Source organism: Pipistrellus hanaki (genome assembly GCF_964339955.1).
Source record: "Pipistrellus hanaki genome assembly, chromosome: 12".
NCBI classification, from domain to species: Eukaryota; Metazoa; Chordata; class Mammalia; order Chiroptera; family Vespertilionidae; genus Pipistrellus; species Pipistrellus hanaki.
Window position 1 is genome coordinate 31,939,905 of NC_140514.1, and position 27,624 is coordinate 31,967,528.

Consider the following 27,624-nt stretch of genomic DNA (forward strand, 5'->3'; position numbering starts at 1 on the left):
CTGCTGGCACCGCCTTTCTGCTCTGGACACGGAGCCATCTCTTTCTGCTCAGGCCCCGCCTTCCCTCCACGACCAGAGGACCTGAGTGGCTGCTCCCGGCAGCTTGGCACCTGCATCTGCAAATTAACCCGCTATCTTTGTTGGGTTAATTTGCATACTCACTCCTGATGGGTTGGTGGGCGTGGAGAAGGTACAGTCAATTTGCATCTTTCTCTTTTATTAGTGTAGATGTAAAATAAGCACAATGGATGTCATTGGTGGTAATTTTAAGTATTTGTTGAAGTTATAAAAGAAGGCTAACTTTAATATGCTATTTGCAGCATGTTTTATTGATTTTGGGAGGTTATATTTTGGAACGAAGACAAATGTGTACTTTTATTTATGTGATGCAGGTGCTCTCAAACTCTGCATTTGATGGGGACAAGAATTGCCAAATGTAATTTACTGGAATTTGGTTGGTTGGTTGATTTGAGAATGTGTAGGATACCTGGTGGAGATGACATAAATATAAATGTCTGTGCGAGGGGAAATGGCAGCTTGAATTTGGCTGCTCCAGGGCTGAACATTTGGTGATTGTATTAAAATCAGAAGTTTCGACTTCTGTTTGTGGTCATTCATCACAGGCCAGGGAATTAAGTGGTGGGGAATGATGTAATTTTTTAAAGCCACTTTTAAAACTTTGAGGAAGTCAACTTGGAATTTAGTTTAATTATAGTCTTTTTTTTTAAAGTTTTTAATTTTTTATATAGTGGACTTTATCAGTTTATTTTTATTGCTTTCAGAGAGAGGAAGGGAGGGAGAAAGAGAAACACATCAATCAATTATGAGCAAGAATCATCAATCAGCTGCCTCCTGCATGCCCTGACCAGGATTTGAACCCTGACTTCCTGGTTCCAGGGTCCACGATGAACCAGTCATACCCACCAGGCTCCAGTAGTCTTTAATTGAAATTTGCATGAATTTACTATGTAAAATGATACTAATCTCTTTTCCAATACCTATTTGAAAATATTCTTTCTTGATTGATTTTCACCAGCTTTTCTCTGTGTGTCTACAGACACAGGTGCCCACACCAGCAGGCACCAGATCACCTTCCCCCTCTTCCCCGCATCAAGATTGCAAACCCTGGCTGGTGGCCTACTTACTTCCAGAAGCATTTGTACAAGGTCACTTTGATAACTGGGTTTACATAATGGAACTTTGTTTCTAGTCCAGCCCTGTCATTTATGCTCGTGGGTTTTTATTATTATTATTTTTTTTAGTTTGATTAATTTTTAATTGCCTTTTCCCTCCCCTCCCCCACTCCTTGGGCCTAAGTTTAGTTACAGATTTAATTGTATGAGACTGTTTCCTGCGATGTGACCCCAGGTACTGCTGTCCCAATGGGTGAGGGATGAGGCCCTGAGGGGAAAGTGCAGAATTGGAAAAGGCTGATGACCCTTAGGATGAGGGGTGGCGGGACCGAGGAGGGGTTGGGGGGAATGAGGGATCGGCAACTAGACAGCCAGGGGTCTGGCGGGGCCCGTGAGTGAAACTATTCAGCGGTGATTTATCTAGGGCAGTGTATCAAAAAGATCAAAGAATAAAGGTTAATATTCCTTCCTTTACTGCTCCACCCCTTTTATGTACTTCTTGTCCTCACGTTTATTGCCTGGTAGATTGTCCGCGAGGCAGACACCGGAGATAGAGAAATGAACAGCCCCGCTCCTGGAGGCCCACACTTCCTGTTGGTGTGTCAGATTTGTTAACAACAAGGTGTGTTAAGTCAGGTGGGACAGCTGAGGGGAAGTCATAAAAACACACCCACCTGGTGGGAGAGATCCAGGAAAGCACCGTAAGAGGTGATGCTGGGCAATTGACCTTTTTTTTTTTTAAATATATATTTTTTAATTTTTTTACAGAGAGGAAGGGAGAGGGATGGAAAGCTAGAAACATAGACCAGTTGCCTCCTGCACACCCCCTACTGGGGATGTGCCCTCAACCAATGTATATGCCCTTGACTGGAATCGAACCTGGGACCCTTCAGTCCTCAAGCCGATGCTCTATCCACTGAGCCAAACCGGTTTCGGCGACCTTTTTTTTTTTTTTTTTTTTTTAATGTTAGGTGGCTTAGAATGGAATCTGTAGACAGTGACAAAACAGACTTTGTCACTAATAATTCTCACCACCCTGGTTCTCCTCCCTGTGGGCGAGCCTTGGTTTCCTCTTCTGTAAATAAGGTGGTTGGAGTAGAGGAGCTTATACTTAAAAGAAGCTGTAAAGACACTCTTGTGGCTTCTCTCTGGTAATGACACTAGATTACACTCTTGAGTGTGGATCGTTGTGTGCATGTTACCGAGAAAACAGGGGGTGAGACGGCTCTGTTTGTGGCCAACACGTGTTCTTCCGCCCCCTTTTCGGCCCAGGCGGCACCCCTTCCTCTCCGAGGCCGGGAGCTGGGCTCCAGCCCAGCCCTGCACGAGCCTGCGGCCGGCCGTGTGCTGGGCGCCCTTCCCGGGGGGCTGGGTGCTGGGCGGGAGGGGAATGGAAAAGCGGCGTTTTCTCTGTGTGAACAGCGCTGCCAAAGAGTTCGCCTGGACTTGCTTGTGATTAGCCAGTGTGAGCCCCTGCCAGCCTGTCCTTCTGAGGGTGGGTAAATACCTCACACCTCTGCAGGGCCGGCACCCAGGGCAAGGGAGGGACTGCCTTACCAGACCAGGGCCTCGGCGCCCGAAAGCAGGGAACAGTTCTCAACCTGCAATTTTATCCACCTTATGCCCTTCACGCGTCAGAATTGTCGACATCTTCAGGGTATCCGCAAATGTAATGATTTTAGCTCCTAAATGATTTTTTTTTTTTTTAAGCGCAACTTCTTGAAATCCTCTTTGAGTGACATTGTGTGGAAGAAAAGCTTAGTCTTGGGGTCAGGGCCCAAGGTCGAAGTGCTGGCTCCACCAGGATTAGCTCTGTGACCCCCCAGACTGGTTGCTTCACATTTTTTAAGAATATATTTTTATTGATTTTTTTACAGAGAGGAAGAGAGAGGGACAGAGAGTCAGAAACATCGATGAGAGAGAATCATCGACCAGCTGCCTCCTGCACACCCCCCACTGGAGATGTGCCCGCAACCAAGGGACATGCCCTTGACCGGAATCGAACCCGGGACCCCCCAGTCTGCAGGCCGACGCTCTACCCACTGAGCCAAACCGGTCTCGGCTGCTTCACATTTTGAAGCTTGTGGAGATTAAATGAGATGGAAACGTCCCAACGTAGACAAATGGGCAAAGGGAATAGGGATATCGGGGAGGAAGCACATAAAGGGAGGGTGTAAATTGGAGGAGGAGGTGCCTCCCTTGTAAAGACTGTAAAGGACAATGTCCACAGCCAGGGTGGATAGCTCCGGGCTCGTGGGTGGTCAGTGCGAGGACCAATCAGCCTGGCTTTCCCCTTTTGCTCGGGGGCTGGAAGGGGAAGGGAGGGGAGTTAGTTGATTATATTCTAAATGACTTAAAAAATTGTGTGATCTCTCTGTAACTTTTCCAAAGGAAACATACGACAGGAAAAAGACACACGTGAGGCTGTCCATTGTTTTGTTTTCTAATTATCGGGAAAATCGGAAACAGTTCACGGGTGAGTGACTGGTACACCAGACCAGATATACCTGTATTCCGTTAGAGGCGCAGGAGAGAGCTGATGACAGATGATCTTGTTCCTGCCCCGCTGTGAGCTGAATCTGCTCTACAGAAATTAAATCTCAGCGGACACAAAAGCCATTTGCAATCCACGTGGACATCCAATTTGGAGTTTTTCTTTTTTTTTTTTCTCCTTGTTTCTTTCTTGAGGGGCTGTGGGAGAAAACACATCCCTACGGTGCCCCAGGGGCAGTGTTTATGGGTGAGGCTGAGGCTCAGTCAGGCCCTGGGCCCGCCTTCACTGACCTGCCCTTACAGAGGGACATCTCTACCTGCTCACACCTGGTGCCCTTGCCCTATCCCGTGCCTGCCGGCTTCTCCCCACATTTATAAAATCTACCCTGTTTCCAGCCCCACGCAGGTCCTGCCATGTCCCCTACTGTCAGATAATAAACTGCCGTGCGTTTATTGACTGACTACCTGCCAATTCAGTGTACACGACCCATGTTTCAGGCCTTTCCTCCTCATTTCAGACCCAAGTAAAAATGTGTGTGGCGGGAGAGGACTTCGAGTTGGTGGTACAGAGAGTTACAACTTGTGCCAGTTTCCGACTTGTGCCTCCCAGCTCCATGCCCACCTTGCGGCCTCACCTGTGAAAAGGGAGAGGAACCCTTCAGATCCTTTGCCTGTGCCGCCCGTAAGTTGGGGGCTCTGAAGAGGGCGCTGCAGGAAGAAGGGGTTCCCCCTCCTGGTGGCTGGTGTATTGAGTGTGTGTCTTTAGGCTCCCAGAGAGCCTGCTGCTTTTCCTGCACTCCAAGGTACCTGTCAGCCCGGCACAGCTTTCTCTGGCATTTGGCTGCTCTGTGCTTGCGCCAGCTCTGGCAGCAGCAGAGGCAGGGGAGCCTGCACCCAGCCCAGGTCACTGCTTCTCTGCACCCTCTCCTAGCCCCATGAGTGTGCACATTGTAGACCCCGTGGTCCCAGCCATCTAGTGAGCTGGCCACCCAACATTGTCCTGAGCAGCAGCCTTGAGCCACACTCAACGGGCTAAAGAGCCACAGTTTGCCGACCACTGCCTTATACTACCCCTGCTTAAATTACTGGTGTGTTGTTTTTTTTGCTTCCTAGTTGGACCCAAATTGAAATATATCCCATATGAACCAACCGAGCAAACAGAAGAATGAATCAGAAATCTTTTAGGGCAGCAATTTTCAACTGGTGTGCTGCAAGAATTTTAACAACATGCAGTAGCTGACTATTTAGTCAGTCAGGGCACTGACTTCTTTCCCCTTACATTGTCAAAATAAAAAAATTAAAAAAAACGGCAATAGCCAACACGACAGTAGGCCTCTGGTGTGAATGAATCAAAATTATACCTAATTTTCTTGTCAAATCGGCAAAAAAATTAATGTATTTTCTGATATGCCATGAATTTTGGCAATCTGTTTATGTGTGCCATGGTGTAGGGATTTCTCTGAGGGCTCGTCGAGCGCCTGTCAGGCTACACTTGTTGATACATCCGTCCTGGCACATGGAGTAAACACCTTTACGGGGCCATAGCCGGAAGCGACAGCCTGTATGGCAGCATTTCTTTCTTAAAATGACTTCCACCTTAGGTGAGTAGATGTCCCCAAGTTTTACATCTGTTTTAGGGGCCTGCCTTCCTTTAGGCACGTTCACCCGGCCCCGGAACTGTCATGGCCTTGGTGGGAGGCCCTCCCTTTTCCGGAAAGGGGATCTGGAGGCCCCTATTCTGGGAGAGAGTGGAGGAGGGGTTGGCTTGGACCTGCTGCTGAAGCATGAATCGCTCGCACCTCCATTCCCACACGCAGGGTCTGTGCAGTCAGCACATCCGCACGTGAGTTGCCTGTGGTTCATCTGAGGCTGACTGTGGGGATGAGGGACGGGACTGTACTTCCCACCCCACTTTACCTCTTCAAATCTCGCCCCCACCCTCTTCATCGAATAAGGACTCCCTCCTTGTGAAACTCTTATCTCCCTCAACTCGAGACAATTCTTTAGTTTTTTTCTGTTGTACTTTAGTACTCAAAAGAGGTGAGACCGAGTTTTATAAATGTGTGTGTATATTTACCAACACACACATAAAGTGCTTTCGCAGTGTCATCCCTTTGGAGAAAGGTATGTATATTTAATTAATCCAGTTTCTACCGAGCACCTCACTGTATTCAGCGAACTTGACCAGGTGAACCAAAATGTTGGTTCAGCAGATGCTGAGTGGGTCCCAGGGCTGCGTGCTGGGGAGATGGTGGTGCAATGTGGAGACCTTGCTTGTGGAAGAAGCTCGGGAGTGCATGCCCTCACTCCTGGGAGGTGGGTGCTTCGGCCAGGAGGTGACACAAGCTAATGTGGAAGGAGCAGCAGCTCTCCAGGAAGGCACAGCAGGAGGCAGAGAGAAGCTGGGATTTTCTGGAACAGAAATGTGTCTGCTCTGGTTAGAGTCTAAAGTGCGTCATGTGGAGATGGGAGGCGCTGGCAGGAGGCGATGTGAAGGGCAGCACAGATCCTCATGAAGGGTCCTGGCTAGGACCAGATGGCATATGAGTTGAGATAGTAATTGGGGGAATATGGCTGGTACTCAGGCTGGGATATAGCCTTGGGCAGGAGACCTCTTAGAGGGGAAGAAGGGTGAAGCTCTAAGCTCGGGCTCTAGGAGTGGAAGAGAGGAGCTCTGGAAGACAACACTCACTTCCAGACAAGAAGAGCGAGTTGAGGGAGCACAGTGTGTTGAGGTGGTCAGACCAAACGGGTGGAGCAGTGTGAGCAGGGACTGTACGTACAGGGGACTGAACACTGCGTGGTTGGGGAGTAGGGCATAGTTGGGAGCATGGTAGGAAATGAGGCATTAGGCTTCTGCAGCAGTCAGCAGCAGAGCCTGAATGGAAGAGAGGAGAGGTGAGGAGGGGGTGCAAAACTTGGTTCCTGGCTGGATGTGGAGTGCATGCTGGGGTGTGCACCCAGGTGCTTGGTAAGCTGATTCATTGCCAATAGGGGTGTCCCCAAAGCATTTAGAAGCTGATATCTAGAATTAGCTGGATTGACTTGTAAACCTCCTTTTGGAGGTGATGTTTAAGGCAGTTGATATATGGGTTTCTACAAAAAATAAATTTAAAATTTTTTTTCCGTTCATTTACAAAGAGTAAATTTATAAATGAGGCAGTGAGCGACAAAACTTTAGAAATGTGCTTTCATTGAGTGTTTGGTCAAACTTCTGAAGGAGAACTATGGAATGCCCATTGGGTGGCAGACAACAAATTGGTGTTTTACAAATGAGGAAACTGAGGCTCAGAGAGGTCAAACCATTTGCCTAAGGTCACGTAGCTACATGGGTAGCAGAACCAGAACTTAACCTTGGGCTATCTACCACCAGACGCCAGGCTGGCTTTCCAAAGTAAGAACGGGTCTAGGATTGTTATCTTCTTACACTGAGGATCTAAAACTCTTCGCTAGTTTTACCAAAGGCAGGGGCACGATGGCCTCTGGTACGGTTAATTCTCCGTTGTTAGCTAAATCTTCTTCTCCCCTTTCTGAAAGTTCTCTATGTAGTGAGTGATCGATTTTATTTTAAATGATGAATATCATTTGAGGAAGATCAGCCATGCTAGGCTTTGGGGGAATTGAATCAATGGGCGCCAGGATGTGTCCTGCCAGACAACGTGGATGGATGATGTTGCCTGTGGGGATGTGTAAGTGAAGAGATTGATTGTACTTTTTTCCCTCTTAAATTTGAACATGGAGGATACTAATAATGACTAGGAACCAAATTCTTTGAATTCAGCTAGTGCCAAGACTTACGGACCAGAGAGCAGAGTCAGACACATGTTCTTGCTTCAGGCCAGTCTCTGGGTGAGGGTGTGAAGACAGACCTGAGGCTCCCTTGCCTCAGGCCTGGCAAGAACCAAGGCCAGGCTTCTTGTTCCTATTAAGAAACAAGCTTTCTAGGTAATGGCCCAGCTCTCGGCTCCAGCTGAGTTGCTTCATTCGAACCTTATCATCCACTGCCTGCCTTGCGTGCTAGAGGCTGTTTTCTCCCCCAGAGCCACTCAGCTGCAAGCTGTTCTGTCTCTTCATCTGGGCAGAACCTAGAAAGGGCTGCTGGCAAGAGCCAGGCAACAGATGGGGCAGCCTGGGAGGAGAGGATTTAGGAAAGCCACTCTGGCCAGGCTCCTGGAGGATGGGGAGGGCAGGGGGCAGGCAGAATGATGGGCAAGTTCTCCAAAATGGAAACACCTTCTTCCACCCTTCTCTCTCTCAGGATTTGTACGTCAGGTTTGTGCAAGGGAATTATCTGGAAGCAGGACCCCATGGACATGGATGCTACTAACTCAGTCTCCTGTGGTCGAATTGGCTTGGATTTCAAGTCTCCTTGTCTCAGCCTGATTGGATGGGAGAAGGGTGGTACTTTTATTGCATGGTTGCAAGAAGGTCCAGATCCTGCCTTTCTCTCGTCCTTAATCTTGGTACTTGAGGGCCTGGGTGTGGTTGCTGGCTCTGCCCCTGACTAGCTATTGGTGGCCACCAACCTCACTTACTGGAGTCCCTTGGGGGATGGATCTCAATCACAAATTCAGAATTTTGTGGGAATGAGTCCTTGTGGCTGTCTGTGGTCCCATAAAAGCATCTTCCGGCCAGCACGTTGCCGGTGTTCAGTGATTATAGGGCTTTCGGAAATGGAGGGGACCTTTTGGGATCATCCTCTTCAGTGCTTCCCAGGGGAGCAGTGTCCATAATAACACACTGGGATTGTTTGAACTGCATGCTGGGAAACAAAGTGAGGTAGGTGAGGTGTTTTGCCCAGAACTTGGCCTTAGAGTAATCATTCCATCAGTGTTCTTTATGACACCACTCTGCCTCCCATATCTGATGTTGACTCGTGGCACTTTCTGTCAGTTAAGATGTACACAGCTTTAAAACATGTACTCTTAAAGAAGATCAGCCATCGGAAACAAGACCTGCGTCCCTCCCGTTCCTTTCGTCCGCCTTCACGTGCATCCGTCGCGGTTTAACACTTGGATTCCGGAGCCCACCCGCTTGGGTCTGAATCCTGGCTCTGCCATTTACTCACCAGCTGGGTGACCTTGGGCAAGAGAAATCCCTTCTGAGACCGTCTGCCTCATAGGATTGCTAGGTCCAGGCAGGTACCGGAATATTTATTAAAAGAAAACAGGTGTTCATATTGAGAGGGCAGGGCGGGGCGAGGATGAGCTCCCGACTCCACTGCGGGGCAGGGCGGAGTTATCCCTAGCCCTCACCCAACCAATCAGGGTTAGCCAAGGCAGTGACATCACCACCGACCGGAGTAAAACCCCTGGACTGGGCGAAATTCGCTCTCTCTTCCGCCAGGCTGCCGGCGTGAGTGGGACAGAGCCCATGCTAGCATGGAAAAGGCTCTTTTGTTTATTGCATCGGACTCGGCTCCCTGGTGGTCCTTGGGGATCACAAAGTCTGGCGTAACACATTTTACCATTACGTTTAGGAACCCTTTCTGAGCGAGGGCTTCAGGCAGATGGCACAGGCCCCAGGACAGGAGTGCAGGGTCCATACAGTGATGGCGGGCCTGTGGCGCTGTGAGGGGCTGCAGAGATGAGAACCCCGCGTTACATCGGGGATTTTGTGTGATTGTGCTCCACGCCCACTCCAGGCGGCCTGGATGTGTGTGGTGGAGGCCGTTCAGGGAGAGGGAGGCGTGGTGTGGCGGCAGGAAAGACTGTTAAAGTGGCCTGTAATCCCCGCGTCCTGACTAAGCCGGCCTTGTTGTTGTTGTGTGGTGTTTTATCTGGATTCTCACATAGCCGGCACTATTTTGTAATCCACTTGCAGCTACAACAAATATGTTTTTCAGCCTCTACTTTGTCTTTCTAAATATTTTCATTACAAAACAAGGGAGGGAGTTGTTTTTTGCTAAACAAATAAAATCAACTGATGGTGTTTTAGAGATTTCAAAACCGCTGGGCCCTTGTTGGGAGGCTTTATGCCGAAGCACGAGGTGGAGCGCGGAGGCAGTCCTGGGTTTGTCCCCGGGGCTCCCTCCTGTTCCTGCTCCTCCCGGGGAGAAGTCCGTGCTCTGCAGTGAGGGTGTACAATGTCCTCCCCGGTGTTGGGAGAAGTTTCCTTACTCAGATTCTTCTTGAGCAATGTAACTTCCTGCTCAAAAAAGGACACGGAGTTGGTTTTACTTTTGCAATGGGAATAGTTAGTCAGCTATTCACGGAGCCCTTTCCCACAGATATTTTTGCGGGAGGTCACTGCTCTGTCCTCCTCTCCATGAACTTCGGTTTGTGCAGAGCTCCCAGGCGAGGGACTGTGCCCCGGTCACAAACGGGAGATGACATTCCAGCCTGATGGATGAGCACAACTGAGAATCTCGGTTTTCCCACCCACCCTTCTCAAGCTGGTTGGGGAAAGTTCCAATGAGCACATAGTGGTAAGAGTTAGCCCCGGCGGCTCCTTGGAAACTTGGACAAGGAAGGCTGGCCCTGTCATTCTCAGAAAGGGAGCTGGGAGCTTCTAGAGTCTAGACGGTCCCGTTCCCCCCCCCTTTTTATTTTTTTTTTGGAGAGTCTCGGTAACATCAGATGGACCATGATCCTGTGCCCTGGGTCCTGAGCCAGCCTTTGGGACTTCACTGTTGACCGGGACCAGAGCTTTCACTGTTGACCGGACGTGCCTTGTAGAAAAAGGAGGAGACCCAAAGAGCCCGGCCCGAATGGGAGCCAGGAGGCTGCCGGGTCAGCTTTGTGCCTTAGCTCTCACGTAACATGAGGCAGCCCGATGAGCTCTCCCTTGGAGCCTCCGTTTTCCTCACTGGTGAAGGGCTATTCTCTCACCTTCCCTCAGGGGGCGCCAGTGAGGAACGGGCAGGGAAATGCTCTGCAGCCTGGAATCCTTGAGGAAGAGGAAGGCGAGGGTGGTGCTCCTTTGAGAGCTGAGGCCTGTCTTACTTAGTTGAGAGGATGGGACTCCGGGGCCGGGTCTTGGTTGAGGAAATAAAAGCCTCCGTTGAGTGAGTGAAGTTGTAGACCTTGGCCACGGTGAGCGAGCCCAGTGTGTTCCTCAAAGCATTCCCCAAAGAAAGGTCTGTGCTCTCCGTGACAGAAGCTCCAAACCGTCTCCTCAGGTGGTTCTGGCTGGGGCCACATACCCACGCCCTGCCCCATAACCTGGAGACACAGCTGGCTCATTCATCTAGAATCATCTCACATGTTTTTCACTCTGAGTCTTTTCCTAAGAAAATTAACTTAGTCACGTACTGTGCTTCCCTTTTCTCCCCTTTAAACTGTCTTTTTAAAAACTTTCTCTAGAATTTCAGAGACAGTCTTCTGAAACTGAAGCAATGAGGTATGTCAGATGGTAATCACCGAATGGCAGTCTGCTGAAACTCATATCCTTTTTCTGAATTCGAAACTTCTGCGAAGTCGTTAGCTATTCATAGTGTATGCTGTTTGTTCCTGAGCATCCTTCCAAATCTTTTTCCTCATGGTGGTCTTTCTTTGTTGGATCTCTCTCTCTTGCATTAATGTTTCTCTCTCTCCCACCCTCCCTTCCACTCTCTTTAAAAATGAATGGAAAAAAAATATCCTTGGGTGAAGATTAACCAAAAAAAAATTGCCGATAGACTGAAATCTGTTAGTGGCCTTTGATATTTCACTAAAATATCATTTTCATTTCTCTTTTTCTCTTTGCTATAAACAGCAGAGACCTTAAGTCTTTCTTTCTTTTGTCAATCTTCACCCGAGAATATTTTATCCATTCATTTTTAGAGAGGGTAGAAGAGAGGATGATAGGATTGGGTGTGTGTGTGTGGGGGGGAGGGTTGGGGTAGGGGAGGACGAGAGAGAGAGAGAGAGAGAGAGAGAGAGAGAGAGAGAGAGGGATGTAAGAGAGACACATCAATTGGCTGCCTCCTGCATGCACCGACTGGGGCTGGGATTGAATCCACAAACTTTGGTGCTCTAATCGGAGCTCCAAACACTGAGCAACACTGGCCAGGGCTCATTTCTGTTCATTCCTTCCTGCCCCTCTCCAGACAAAACCTCTACCCCTGTCGCTTTCAGACATGTAGGACCTGGGTTAATTTTGCCTTCTTGAACCTCACATAAATGGAATTTGAGGTCTGTCTTTCACTTCTACGGTACTCTTGTTACTAGTAGCTAGCAATAGTTTCCTTTTTATTGCTGAGGGTGATTCCATTGTATGAACATGCTGAGATTTGAAAATCTGTTTTTCTGTTCACGGTATATGGGTTGTTTTCGGTTTTTAGAAATTAGGATAAAGCTGGTATGACTCTTGGCATTTGATTTCTCTGAGCACTCAGTGTGGCGAGTGGCTCCTTCACCTCCTGGCCCTTCAACTCCGGGCAAGCGTCCCCATCTCTCTGCCTTTGTTTTCTGATCCATGAAATGGTGGGTTGGGAAACAATTCAGGGTTGGGACCACCATTAAAAAAAAAAAGAATAAAATAAAATCTTGGAGTGAATTCCGTGAAACTATACACATCGCAACACCTATAAACGCATACAATTACATACATGTGTGTGCACATACGTGTACGGGATCACAACATAAAATGTATGTGATGTTATGGATTGTGTGTGTCCTTGTAAGCAAGGAAGTCCAACACCTGTGAGGTTAGGAAATGCCTATTTCTGCCCTCCGGTGTCTCAAACGGCCGTAGTGCTAACAGCCACTCACACACTGTTTGCTATGGGCCAGCCACTATATAAAATCATGGAGCGCTCACATCCCTCCTATGAGGTAGAGTATCATCTCCATCTTATGGGTGGAGAAGCTGAGACACAGTTATACCCCGGGCCCGAGGTCACCAGCTAGGACAGCAGGGCCACGGTTTGAACCTAGGCCATCCCCACCTGGAGTCTGTGTGCTCCAGTCCACCCTTCCAGGGGGAGGTCAAGCCCAAGAGGCAAGTGACGTGGGTGAGCAAATGCAGATGGATCATGCCTCGATTAATCCAATGCTCCTCCCTTTTGTTCCAGATATGAGAAATGAGTGTTGGACGTCGAAGAATAAAGTTGTTGGGTATCCTGATGATGGCAAATGTCTTCATTTATCTGATTGTGGAAGTCTCCAGGAGTGGTAACCAAGAGAAAAATGGAAAGGGGGAAGTAATCATACCCAAGGAAAAGTTCTGGAGGATATCCAGCCCTCCCGCGGCCTACTGGAACCGAGAGCAAGAGAAGCTGAACCGGAGGTACAACCCCATCCTCAGCACGCTGGCCAACCAGACCGGGGACGCGCCCGGGGCCTCCAACACAAGCCATCTGAACTTCTGCGAGCCCGACCTGAGGGTCACCTCAGTCGTCTCGGGCTTCAACGATCTGCCGGACAGGTTTAAAGACTTCCTGCTGTACCTGAGGTGTCGCAATTACTCGCTGCTCATCGACCAGCGGGATAAGTGTGCGAAGAAACCCTTCCTGCTGCTGGCGATCAAGTCCCTCATCCCCCATTTCGCCAGGAGGCAAGCGATCCGGGAATCGTGGGGCCGAGAGACCCACGCGGGCAACCAGACGGTGGTGCGGGTCTTCCTGCTGGGCCAGACGCCCCCGGAGGACAACCACCCCGACCTGTCCGACATGCTGAAGTTTGAGAGCGAGAAGCACCAGGACATTCTCATGTGGAACTACAGGGACACGTTCTTCAACCTGTCCCTGAAGGAGGTGCTCTTCCTGCGCTGGGTGAGCACGTCCTGCCCGGACGCCGAGTTCGTGTTCAAGGGCGACGACGACGTCTTCGTGAACACCCACCACATCCTGAATTACTTGAACAGCTTGTCCAAGAGCAAAGCCAAAGACCTGTTCATAGGGGACGTGATCCACAACGCGGGCCCCCACCGGGACAAGAAGCTGAAGTACTACATCCCGGAGGTGGTGTACGCCGGCGTGTACCCGCCCTACGCGGGGGGCGGCGGGTTCCTGTACTCCGGCCGCCTGGCGCTGCGGCTGTACAATGTCACCGACCAGGTCCTGCTGTACCCCATCGACGACGTCTACACTGGGATGTGCCTTCAGAAGCTGGGCCTCGTTCCAGAGAAGCACAAAGGCTTCAAGACATTCGACATCGAAGAGAAAAAGAGGAATAACATTTGCTCCTATCTAGATCTGATGTTAGTCCATAGCAGAAAACCTCAAGAGATGATTGATATTTGGTCTCGGTTGCAAAGCGCTCATTTAAATTGCTGACGTGTAGACAGACTTAACGTTTTTGCATAGAAAAACATCTCTTGGGTAGTTCCCAAGGGGAGGGGGGTGTTTCTCTCATTAGGGGTAATTTCTGTGTTTAAACCATTCAAAATTGCCTTCATAAGGAGCACCCGTTTGAGGACTGCTAAACCCTTTGATGTACTTTCTGAAGAAGAAAAGCAGAAGATCGTAATTTTTAAAGGAAGCTGCAGCAGGATGATTGGTTCTGATTCTTCCTACTGGCTAGTGGTCATTATTTTCTAAATTCCCCCCCTCCTACCCCTCTTCTTGTCTGAAATCATGTTTTTGGAATTTGACTATATTTTAAGTTATTTTTGTTTTGACCTAATATTGTAATAGTCCAACTTTTTGTTAGAATGAGTGAATTGTCTGCAATTTAGGTGTTTAAAACCTATTGACTACCAATAATTTGTTATATATGATTCAATGATTTTTTTTGATGATATTTGAATTACATTTATTTTCATGGATTTTGAATGAATTAAAAAAAAAATTATTTAGAGTAATTGACCTCTGTCGAAATTTCCTGCCACCCCAGCAGTATTTTCTTGCGTTAGTATAATCAGTTAATTTTTGCAAAACAGAGATCGTTTGTGTGATCCAGTTTATCTTGCTGTGGCTTATGGTCATAAGGAGATTATGACCTAGGAACATAATAACGGTTCTTGCATTTGATTTGCTGGGTGGCATGATAGTTCACTATTTTTAGCATTTGAAAATAATGAGAACGATTCCATAATGACCAAGTAAAGATTGGATTGACCTTTGCAGAAACGTTACGTTTATGATTTTTTTTGATGTGGACCAGGAAAGCATATGTGACTTTGGAACTTCAAGGGAAAGGATTGAAGTTGCAGACCTTTTCACGACTGGTTTGTCAGTTTAAAACTCCAGGATTCTATTCTTGCCATATTTTCACATGTTGCTTAGGCAGAATTATTCCTTAGTGGGTGACTGCTTCCCTGTCTCAGTGTAGAAGTGCCTGTGTTTTTATTTATTGTTCAGATCAATGACCAAAAATTTTCTTAAAATATATTTTGTGTAATATTTTATTTGTATACAGTGTTGTTGATGAAATATTTAACTAGAGCATGATATTTTAAATGTAAGTTGTAAAATATGTAAAATAAAGCTGTTATTTTTGAATTTTAAAGTTCATTTTTTTTGAGAGAGCTGAATGCTAGAGTTGACAAAATTCTGCCAAACTATTGCTTATATATACCATCTTGTAACAATGCTTTCTTGAAAAATTTTTTTTGTGTTTATAGAGATGAGGCTTCTTATCAGATGTGATACTTGGAAATGTAAGAAGATAGAAATAAAGTCTTTGTATTTTTAATTGTCATGTGTAATAATCTATGATCTTTTTTGTTTTTCCATATTTGGTTACATTTCCCCTAAAGAGGCCATTGTTCTCTTCAGAAACTGTATTATAGTGATATTGAACGATCAATGCATAATCTATCTTCACATTTAAAATTCTTAAAATTGCTTTCTCACTTGATTCTGTAAAGAGGAATATGAATATTTATGCTTCCATTTTCAGTAAGTATAATTAGGAGGTGGAGCAGCATTAAAAAAAAGACACTATTGCCCTAAACCATGCTCACTTTGGGGTTTGTATCCACAGTGATACAATCTAGAGGCAGCCTTTACCACTTAGGTTTTGTAATAGACTCATGTTGAGAAGAAATTGCTAATGGTCCATTAAGAACAATAGAGCCTTAGCCGCTTTGGCTCAGTGGATAGAGCGTCAGTCTGCTGACTGAAGGGTACCGGGTTCAATTCTGCTCAAGGGCATGTACCTGGTTGCAGGCCCCTCCCTGGCCTGGGCCCTGGTTGGGCCATGTGCAGAGGCAACCAATTGGTGTCTCTCTCACATCAGTATTTCCCTCTGTCTTCCATTCTCTCTAAAAATCAATAGAAAAATATCCCGGGTAAGGATTAAAAAGAAGAAGTAGACATTTGATGAAGCTCACAAAACAGAAGGGATCAGTGTTGTGAGGACATTTAGCAGACTGTCTTCTACTGGGAATGTTGAGCAGTTACGAGGGCACAGGTACTTAATGTGGGTTTGAAGACTGTTCGTAAGCTTGGCCCTTCTAAGGGTTTCATGGGACTGCACCTGACCTTTCTATGCAGTGGCTGCTAGCACACCTAGAGAGCAGCATTGCCACATTAGTTTAGAGAAGAGTAATCAAGCTCTCAAAACATTCACTGGTCCTGGGCCCACAATTTGTACGTGTCCATATAACTTGACCACGTATTTTCAAGTAATGCATTTTTCCTCTGGGGGGAATTTCTGTAATTTTTCTTGGGAACTTTCCTTTATGGATGTTTCAAGTCCGCAGGAAAAGAAGAGATGTAGCCGCTTTAGAAATAGGTTTAGATTCTCCTGAGGGTCTTCCGGGAGCCTCCAATTGACATGGGCCATTGTTTGAACGTAAGTCCTTGGTGTTGGTGATGTGTGATGGGTGAGTTGGTCTCGGGCTCTTCTTTGGCAGAAGTTCTCGTGTAGTGGTTACCTGAGCCCACAGCGCTGGTCATCAGTCTCATGGGCTTTTCAGCAAAGGGATGCTTGGGTTTTAGAGCTCTGCACATGCTTGGCCTCAATCAAGGTAGTGATTGATTCCTAAATCAACGGAGCCGTCTCTCGGTGCTCTGAGAGGGATTCTCCCCTGAGCCCCCATCGCATGAATGTAAACATCGTAGATAATTCATTCTCTCAGAACTGCTCACTACTGTGGCCTCAACAGTGAAACTGGCATTTGGATTTTTTGTGTGTGGCTACTCCCACATCATTTTGACTTTGAATTTGAAAGTCAAAAGGCTGAGTAAACATTGACAGGGTTTGGACTTTTCATAAACCCAACCGGGCCTTAAGAGAAAAAGATGAGAGAGACCTGAATCGCTTGTTTCCATTCCTGACTCTGCTTATACCCATCTCTGTTTGAATATTTGGAGTCAGTCTTGAAAATTAAATCCAGAATTAAAGGCACTCAACGTGTGACCATCTCCTACTTTAATACCTTGGTTGATAAAGGTCTGGAGTCTTTGATGTTCTAGGTCAGGGGTCTTCAAACTACGGCCCGCGGGCCACATGCAGCCCCCAGGGGAGTCTGATCCTGCCCGCCAGGTTTTTTGGGCAGTGAGCGCAGCCGAGGTGTTACAGTAGGAATTAGTAGTTCATATAGTCCGGCCCTCCAGCTCTCTGAGGGACCGTGATCTGGCCCCCACTTTAAAAAGTTTGAGGACCCCTGTAGGTCATGGCCCCCTCAGGCAGAAAGTGAGAAATCATTTTTTAAAGCAAAGGATGACTTATTTTTATTTCCAGGAAAGCCGAAAAGAATGAAGCTTTTACTTAGGTCAAAAGTTAACTTCGCTGTGATTTACCTTCTTATGAAAAATGTCAAGTGAAATAAAAATTCTTATTTAGAATGAGAAAACAAGTACTTCATGTGCGGGGCTGTTAAGATTATTGAATAAGTTAAGTTTTTCTTTAATGTTTATTCTATACTGATTTTATTCTCTAAATGCTAGAGAATATCTGCTAGGTGATTTTGATGAACTTTATTAGGATTAACAATAAATCTGAAAAGTTAAACTATTACCTGATTCATTCAGGTCTCAAATTAGGAATATTGGGTGTGGTTTTTTCTTGCCATGATATCATATCTTGAAAGATAGAGGCCCTGAATGAGGCACTTTTGTCTCTAGGGAGCCCAAAAAATTTTGTCATATTGCATGTGAATTATCATATTTATTAATTTTAAGACGTGATACTTTTTATATACCACTAAAAAACTGCCAATTGTATGGTGTGCCTCAATTGCAGAGATATTAAAATGTGAAAGGTTATATCTTAGAATAACTGAGATACAGCATTAGTGTGTATATAGACACAAAAATAGACCAATAAGTCAAGGGGATGCGCTTTCATTCTCAAGCAGCAGCCCACATGGCTTACATCCTAAGCGTTAGCAAGGGCTCACTCATGGCCCTGGAAACCTACCATCCTCTGACGAGTACTTTCCGAGCTTGTCTTCAACTAACATTCTTTTCCTGCTCCTCACCGTCCTCCACGCTGCCCACTGCGCAGAGCTCAGTAGCCAGGGAGGTGGCCTCGGGGCAGTGGGGCTCATTTACAGACACCCAACCCTGCCCGGGCAGCACCCCTGCAGCTGCCAAAATATCCCTGGGGGGGGGGGGGGGCAGTGGCCAGGCACTCCCAGCTTCCGTCTGGCCCCATCCAAGATCTCCCTCTCCATTAGAGAAAAGACCCGCTCACACCTTAGAATCAATGGCCCTCTGGGGTCTTCATTCTCTTGTTTAAGGGTCCCAGGCACTGGGCTTAGAATGGCTTTTTCCTTCTTGTCTTCCTTCCTTGCAAAATGTGCAGTCACGAGGTGTTAGCTAATCACCGGATAATTTGTTTTCCAGTGTGCGGGGTGGAGAGAAGGAAATGAAAACAGAACTTTGTTGGGACAGGACACAGGCAGCTGTGGGGCCGGCTTGCAGCGGCCTAGCGGGAAACCTCACCACGCAGACACCCGGGAATCGGACGACAGGTGCCAAGGCCCTGCACGCTAACAGGGCACGTGTCCTGCCTGTGCTGCGTGTTGGAACATTTGAAGAGCAACATACGCCCTCCCGGCGGTGGGTGCTGCCGTCCACCCCGAGGCCAGAGCTGCAGATTCTGCCCCCTCCGGTCTGCCGCCGTCCTCCTGGCTGGTCAGATGGGAGACACTCAGAAGCACAAACAGAGAGAAAAACATAATCAAATGTGGGCAAAATAGCAATTATTTTTTCCTCTTGTGGGATATGAGAAACCAGTGGTGGGACTTGGAGGGATACAGTTGAAGGGCTTTAACTTGGTGGGAAATGCCTTTATTTGGTTGCAAAAGCCTCTGAACGTGAGTCACCGCGGAAGGAATGTGGAAGGAGGAGCCGTGACACATTGTCATGAAAATGAGAGAACCCTCTGTCATCGGGTCCTCCCGGATGGAAGAACAAGACAAACAGAAGATGCAGAGTAATGCCAGGGAACCCGGAGGCTGGGGAGGAGCATACACCGTAGGAGGGAGCCTGTCCTGTCAGTCACACCTCCAGACATGGCAGCGCTGCTTATTGCAATGAGTGCTGGCCCCCTCCCTGCCACTGAGGACCTGCTGGACGCAAGGGCAGTGTCAGCGATGGACACCCCAGCTGTGGCAGACCTTGGACAAGATGGCCGCCAGTTGAAACTATTTCCTGCTTTATCCAAAATCTGGACATGTCTCGTCGCTGGTAGACCAACCCAAGAAGTAACTCTTCTGAGATGTGCTTGATTTGTTTGGAGCATCTTGTGCTTAGAAAATAAAATTTAAAAATAATTTAAAAACTTTAATTTTGGACTTGCAGAAAAAAATATAAGACAGAGAGTACCCGTAACCCTACATCTAACTCCCTAATGCCAGCATTTTGCAGAACCATATTACAATGTTCAAAATAAACATTGAGCCAACCCACAACAGGAAATCAATGTTGCTCTAATTCTATTATCTACACTAGGATCTTATTTGAACTTGACCATCACTAAGGTCTATTTTTCTATTTTAGGATCCTGTACAAGGTCCCATTAGCATTTAATTTTTCTTTGGTCTCCTCCAATCTGTTGCAGAATTTCAACCTTCCCTTGCCTCTTGTCTTTAATGTTTTGGACGAGTGGTGGGCTTTCTGATGTTGTCCTCCCAATTAGAACGAGGTTGTGTATGTTTGGCAAGAATGCCACAGATATGATGCTGTGGCCTCCGTGCAGCTTGTCAGGGCTTCATGCTGTCACTGTGCCCCATTCCTGGCACTTGACACCTTGTTTGCTGGGCTTCACCGTAAGGCGTTGTCTTTCTCTTTGTCGTAAAGAAACGTTGTGGGGGGCACTTGTATGTTTAAACTGTATAACGATTAAATGATTTAATGCACGGAAAGTGATCAGAGCCTGGCATGTAGTCAGCTCAATGAATGGTAGCTGTGGCTTTTTTCATCGCCGTTATTGCTGCCCCGTCTTAGTTCTGTCCCTGGTTTTCCTTCTCTGGTGTTGATTGCTCGTCCTGCTCCTTCATTATTCTCCGCATCCCATACTGACTCACTCCTGACTGTCACTTCTCACATTGGGGTTAGTGCTCTCTTTCTAAATATCTGTGGCCTTAAGGCGGGCACAGAAGAGCTGAATGCCTCTCGGCCTGTGGGGGTTGGGGTGGGCAGGAGCCTGCTGTAACTCCCAGGACCAGGGCTCAGCCATGCTCACAGGAGCAAGGGTACCTCTGTCTTTGCGGGACGTGTTTGCTTCCGAGGTGACCGCGGTCGGGGGATGGGGGCCCTGCTGGCTCGTACACTGATGGTAGAATCTGGACCAGAACCCAAGGACCCATAGTCACTCTCCCCTTGGACCTGGAGGGACAGGCTGGGGAAAAGGCCGCCTGGCGGAGGCCTTGTAGCAGGCCTGAGCCAGAGTGGACCTCCTCCTGTGGAAGGTAGAGTTCTTTCAACAAAGGGGCGGGGTTGCTGTGCTGAGCAGCCTTCAGGAGTCACAGCAGAAAAGGAGCCAGGTCAGGGGTGGGGGAAGCACTGAGGTGTGATGTGATAGAGCCCTCCCTACGCCGGAAAAGGATGCCCACGTTAAAGCAACCTTGGTTCCCCCTCAGGGAGAGCGGAGATGCCAGCATGCTCGGGAACAGCCTGCCAGGCACTGCTCTCCGGGAGATCCCCTGTCCTACTCCAGCACACGGAGCTTTATTTACGGAACGGCTGTTCTTGGCAGTGTCCTCAGCCTCCCAGGCTCTTGCCCTACTGTTGAGCATTTCGGCTCTATTTTTGCTCAGAGACGAGAAGTTTCCCATGTTTGAAAATAGCCGCCCGTAGAGGACTGTTAAGTTACTACTTTTGCCTGCTCAGGATGCTTTCAGGAGGAAGTCAAAGTTTTAAAACATGCGCAGGGGAATTCACCTAGGCATGACAGTTTCAGACAGGGAGGCCACATTGGGTCTCTATGACACTTCAGACCAAGGAGGAACGGTGTATCGGATTGCAGAAGTAAGGAAGGCTGATTTACAGATAGTCGAGGAAGAGAGGAGCATGTGTGGCAGACAATGGGGCATAGTGCTACCTGGCTAACAGGTCTCTCTCTACCTGAGGCCCTCCTGTTTACCATACTTCATTCAAATTGGGCCAGGGTGACACCTTAAACTCTTCCCCTCTGACGCAGGTTTCTCTGAAAAGGGGGGGGGGAGAGTCAAATGTTCTTTCTGAGTCTTTTGTTTCTCAATAAATTCTTTAAAATCAGCACCCAAAGAGCAGCTTCGTGCTGTGTGGGCCTGTGGTCAGGGGAGGGAGAGCCTGGGATAGCCCTGGCGGTTGCAGTGGTGTATGAACAGCCTGGCCCAGCTGTGAAGGGGAAGGGGGTGTCTGCTCAAAAGAAAGTTCTGTGCTCCAAGCCGTGTGGGATTCTTCTGGGCCGGAGTAAGCTAGGACCTGGCGGCACACAGCTGCTGAGGTGGGAAGAGCAAACTGACAAGGCCCTGCTTCCATAAGTCCTGAAGACGTGCTTGGTGGGTGTCGGGAGACATGGGGAGACAGGACCTCTGCCCCCACTGGGGGAATGTCAAGGGGCTGTCCAGGTGGCAGGCACCCTGGCCCCAGGGGAAATGGTCAGTGTGCCTGTGATCCACCAGCCCAGCCAGTCCTGGTTTCCTCCTTCAGTTTATGGACGAGGAAAATGAGGCTTCAAAAGTTACATCGACTGAGTTCGCAGAATGAGCAAGTGGGGAGCCAGGATTTATTCCTGAGGCCTCTGACTCCAAAGCCCTAAGGTTTCCCCTGGTGAGGGACTCTCCGTGGGCAGTCCAGAGGAGGTCCTTAAAAGGTCATCATGGTTCGAGGAAGTGCCAGTGCTGGGTCATCTCGGCCAAAGTCCACAGCCATGAATTTGGACTTGCCCTTCAGCCTTTGACCCAGCTGTCTAGAAAACTTTGGCTCCATCAGCTGCCTTACTCAGGCTTTGTCACCTCAGGCTTTGTCACTGGGCAAAGCCTGTGGTGTACTCCAGCCTGTCTCGGTGTTTATGATGAAGGTGAGGGCCACTGAGAAGTATGTTATTAGATGAGAAAACTGAGGCTCATGGAGGATGTGACCTTTGAATTTTAAATAGTCATTGTTAGTAATTGCCTAGGGCTTGGCGATGATGGTGGAGGGACTAGTAAGGGGTTAAACAGTTTTGTTTTGCGATGATAAAAATGCTCTAAACTCGTTGTGGCAGTGGCTGAACAACTCAACATACTAAAGACCATTGAATTGTACACTTTGAATGAGTGAATTATATGATATGTGAGTTATATCTTAATAAAGTTGATGTGAAAAAGAAAATTTCACTGAATCTAAGAAAAAAGAAAAGGTAAGGCAGGGCTCTAAGTCTTGCACAAAACAGACAAAATCAATCAATTCACACTGTTCCCTTAATGCTAGTAACACACAGAACCTTCACATCAGGCTCTACAGGGTTTACTGCCCTCTAGAAGAGTCCTTTCAATGCTTCCCCTCTCAGAAGAGTCCAAAGCGGACTCTACTGCAGTTTCTATCAAGCAGGAGAGAATATTCCTTGACTGAGATTCCTTCTTTCTATTTTTCCACCTCAAAGTCCAGCTGCATCTTATATAGCCTTAGAAGGGCTCAATAATAATAATAATAAAATTAAAAAAAATATTTTTATTGATTTCAGAGAGGAAGGGGGAGAGAGAGAGAGAGATAAATGTTAATGATGAGAGAGAATCATCGATCAGCTGCCTCCTGCATGCCCCACACTGGGGATTGAGCCCACAACTCGGGCACATGCCCTAACTGGGAATCAAACCATGACCTCCTGGTTCATAGATCAATGCTCAACCATTGAGCCACACCGGCCAGGCTCAATAATGATTATTTTAAAAAATTGAATTAAACTGAAAGTGCTTAGGTTTTGAGGAGAGGAAACAAAAGGAACACTTGTATATTTCTCTCATTTCTGCATCCAGCGCAGCTACAGAGCAGTCTGGTTTCTGAGGAAGGGCAGCTAGGGACTGAGAAAACGAAAAAGAGACAGATACAAAGATAGAAGGAAAAAGCTAGGGCCAGGTGTGACAGCTGTCCTCTGATAGAGAGACAGTGACCCAGAGCGTGTTTATTTTATACAGTAGAATGCCAGGAAGTTTTACTAAAGCCCAAGACAAAGGAGATTATGTGCATTCTTGTGGCTTCTTTGTAATCGTCACTTCTGGGTGGGCCTGGATAATCATGTTTGTTCCTGGTGCTTGGCTGGGTTTAGATAATGAAACCCCTGGCACCTGAGCTGAAGGTGCAGGCTGACAACACACCTGCCTCTGGCAAGGTATGTTTCCAGTCAGCTCAGGGGCCTTTCTAAGGTGCTCTCTACCCACTTGTCCAAAGGTGTCTCTGTGTGTAAGGTGGTCAGGTGGAAAGGGAAGTGGGGAAATCTTGTGTAAACTAATAAGACGACAGAATCAGTACCTTGGGTACAAGTTATATTCAGTTAATTGAGAAAGATAACATTTTTAATAGTTGACCATCCATCAAGGACCCTGCCTTGACAAGCAAGTAGATTACATGACATTTGAAGTCTCCTCTCTCTTTCAACATTTGGATGTTGAGGGTAGCATTTCAGGCCTGACCAGAGGGGCTGGTACCTGTAGATTGGACTTATAATTAGGGGAAAGGGTGAGACTGGAGGCAGACCCCGGCGTAAGCCTAGCTTGGCAGGCATACCCTAGCTCGGCAGGCATACCCGGACCCGTGGTATGCAGACCTTGTTAGAAGCGGAAGATGGGTATTTGGGGCTTTGGAACAGGAATCTGGTGGGGGAACTATGGAGAAATACTGAGCAGGTCAGTGTGACAGATATGGGCTCCAGGCAAAACAGAAGGCCAGCCCAGAGAAGGGAATAGTGCCGAAGGAAGCAAAGTCAAATGCCAGACTGTGGGGGAACCAGATGGAATTCCCCTGGTTTAAGACCAGCTGACAAGCCTGACTTGGGGTCTTGTTGGCAGTACAAGTCCTGCTCGCCCTTAAGAGACTTTCCAGCTATTTGCCTCTTGTCAGCTACATGAGTGAGTAATGACAGCCGGATATCTCATTTAAACATAGCTCAACATTCTGAAATCTCAGTTGGCTAGTTGCTCTGCTCAGCAGTTCTCTCTTTCTTAACCTAAGGGCAGTTACTTGAGGCCATCAGACTTGAAGAGGAAGGCAGTTTCCTGAATCTGATCTTTATCGTTTTGCTGGCTGCCATGCTTCTGGTGCTGGCTGAGAAATAGTAATAGGAAGCTCTTGAGAAAGGCTTGGGGCCTCAGTCATTTTCTGACTCAGTCTCAATTTAAATTGCAGATCACAGGCTGATAAAGCCTGTCTTAGCAGGGCCCAGAATACAAGACTGCATTCCTTAACATCTCAAAAGATAAGTGATGGTTTAAACAAAAATAATAATGTATTGTGGGGTTTATAACACATGTAAAAGTAAAATGCATGAAAACAATAGCATAAAGGCTAGGAGGGGAGAAATGGAAGTATACTATTGTAAAGTTCTTGTATGATATGTAAAATGGTATGATACCACTTGAAAGTAGATTGTGATAAGTTAAAGATATATACAGGGTTTCCCAAAAAATAGTAGACACACTTTGAATAATTATTAATTCCAGTGGGTTAAATCTGAAATGAAAGAAACATCAGCTGGAAAATTTGTATACATTTTTTGGGGACACCCTATATTAAGTAACCTATAGCAACTATTAAAGTAAAGAAACAGAGTTATGGCTAATAAGACAATAAAAAAGATAAAATAGAATCATATAGAACGGTCAATTAATCTATAAGTAGGCAGGAAAAGAAGAAAAAGGCAAGAAAGGACATATAGAGCTACTAGAAAACAAATAATATGATATACTTAAAACCTAATTTATGACAATAATTATATTACATGAAAATGATCTAAGTAACTTCAATCAAAAGATAAAGAATGTCAGATAGTTTTATCAAAACAAGACTGAACAATATGCTGCCTATATGAAACACACATAAATATAAAGATACATAGCATAAAAGTAAAAGGATGGAAAAAGATATACATGCAAACATTAGTCAAAAGAAAGACACGGTGACTATATTAACAGACAAAGTTGATTTCATAGAGATAAAGAAAGTCATTTCATAGTCATAGTGAGAATAAGGTCAATTAATCAAGAAGATATTAAAATCCTAAATATTTATGTACTTAACAGATTTTCTGAACATATAAAGCAAAAACTAATTTGATAGCAAGGAGAAATAAATCCATAATTATGGCTGGAGATTTCAATAGTATCTATATATATAAAAGCCTAAGCAACCATTTGACCAGTTGACCGTTAGCTATGACATGCACTGACCACCAGGGGGCAAATGCTCAATGCACAGGCATGGAAACATGGAATAGACTCATGAATCTCAGATGAAATGGGGGGCGGAAAGAGATTAACCAAAGATCTTATATGCATACTAGAGGCCTGGTGCATGGATTTGTGCACTGGTGGGGTCTCTTGGCCTGTGGAGATTGGGCTGAAACCGGCAGTCCAACATCCCCTGGGCCCTCCTGGATTGCGAGAGGATGCAGACCAGGCCAAGGGACCCCACCGGTAAACAAATCTGTGCACCGGGCCTCTAGTATATTTATATTTTTTGGAACTAACTACTGAAGTTCTCTCAAGGAAAAAAAAAAATAGGTTTACCTTAATAACTCTATATCTATTAAAGAAATAGAATTTTTAGTTAAAAACTAGCCCACCAAAAAAGATCCAGTTCCAGATGGCTTTACCAGTGAATTATACCAAACATTTAAGGAAAAAAATAATAGCAATTCAATACAAACTCTTCAAGAAAATTGAAAAGGAGGACACATTTCCCAACTCATTTTATGACACCGTATTACTCATACATCAAAACTGGGCAAAAACATTACAAGAAAATGATAGACCAATATTCGCCATGATTATAGGTGGGAAAAAATTCTAAACAGAATTTTAGCAAATGAAATTCAATAGTATCTAAAAAGGATAATCATGACCAAGTAGGGCTTACTCCAAGACTGTAACATTGGTTCAACATTAAAAACGGAATTAGTGTAAGTCAGCATTTTAACAAAACAGAAAAATGCTATGATATTTTAATAGATATCTCTCAAAGCAAAAACAATTGACAAAGATAGACAGGAGGTCTTGGGACCTGCACAGATTCAGTCCCAGCTCAGCCCCAGATCTTTCACAGGGTGAATCCTCAGTGCCTTGTTTGGCCCCAGGGGGTGGGGGTGAGGGCCTTGGGAGCGGCTTATCGTTGGTTTGAGATTAGTATAGATTGGTAAACTGTTCTCCAGATTTTATTGCTGAGAGGTTAACGGTATTGAGGAATTCTAGGAATCAAGAAACCCTCCAAGTCTGACTGAAGAAGTCTTTGTTTAAAATGTGAAAAAACCTGTTGCCAACATGTGCCCTCTTGTACTTTCTCAAAGCTGCTAGTGATGGGGGCTGTGGGGCGTGTGGAGGGGAGGACTCTTTCTGTGTGTTTTATCTCTGTAGCCAGATAAGACGACTTCTTAGAGATCCTCTAGATGTTCCTGGGAATGTCCAGGGTCCAGTCTGGGATTTCTCCTGAGCCAGTCTGTTCACATTCTCCCACTTGGTTTAAAGGCGCCTGGGTGGGTGGTGCCCTTGTGATAACAGTGAGTATTGCATACAGACCATTACAGACCATTTCTTAGGGGAGGGGGGAGCCATAGGGGTGGAGGTGGGGAGGGGGCTTCTGTCCATTTCTGCCAAAACTAGCAACAGTTTTCTTTCTTTTTAACATTTTTAATTAAGTTTATAGGGGTGGCATTGGTTAATGAAAGTGATACAGGTTTCAGGCACATCATCTGTGTAGTGTATTGTGTGTTTATCACCCAAAGTCAAGTTTCTTTCCATCACGATTTATCACACATTTACCCTTTTCTACTCCTCCCTAACCTTCCCTTTCCCTCCGTTAATCACCATGCTATTGTCTGTCTGTGAATTGCTTTTTATTTTGCTTAATCCCTTCACCATTTTTCACCCAGCCCTCTTCCTCCCCCCCACCCGCCCCCACTCCCGGCTCTGACAGCTGTCACTCTGTTCTCTTTATCTATGAGTCTGTCTCTATTTTGTCTGTTTGTTTTGCTCATTAGATTCTAAATATACTGGTAAGTGAAATGGTATGGTCTTTGGCTTATTTCACTTAGTATAATACATTCCAGGTCCATCCATGTGTTTCAAAAAGTAAAATTTCCTTTAAAAAAATTTTTTTTTACGGCCAAGTAATATTTCGTTGTATAAATGTACTACAGTTTTTAAACATTCATCTTTATTATTGAAAGTATTATAGGTGTCCTCCTTTCACCCCCTCCCCATTGTACAACAGCGTTTGTTTTTTTGTTTGTTTGTTTGTTTGTTTTTTAATCCATGCCCATCCGATCCAAGAAGGGCACTTGGGCTCTTTTCAAATCTTGGCTATTGTAAATAGCGCTGCAATGAGTATCTTCTTTCCAATCAGTGTTTCTGGTTTCTTCAGATATATTCCCAGAAGTGGAATCTCTGGGTCATGTGGCAGTACCATTTTTTATTTTTTGAGGAAACTCTATACCATTTTCCACAGTGGCTGTACCAGTCTGCATTCTCACCAACAGTGCACAAGGGTTCCCTTTTCTCCACGTCC

The 27,624-nt window shown here is 46.3% G+C and overlaps 1 protein-coding gene across 5 annotated transcripts in view; it reads left to right on the forward strand.

Annotated features, from left to right (window-relative positions):
- B3GNT2 (UDP-GlcNAc:betaGal beta-1,3-N-acetylglucosaminyltransferase 2) overlaps positions 1-27,624 on the forward strand; it is a 202,103-nt gene that overhangs the window by 85,369 nt on the left and 89,110 nt on the right. For 2 of the 5 annotated variants that reach the window (XM_084901120.1, XM_084901119.1), the window contains exon 2: positions 12,622-15,184. The exons of the other annotated variants lie outside the window; for them this stretch is intronic. In XM_084901120.1, the coding sequence (XP_084757246.1) occupies positions 12,631-13,824 (1,194 nt within the window). In that variant the 5' untranslated portion in view covers positions 12,622-12,630 and the 3' untranslated portion in view covers positions 13,825-15,184. Of the gene's footprint in view, positions 1-12,621; positions 15,185-27,624 lie in introns of those variants that run through there. 5 annotated transcript variants of the gene reach the window in all.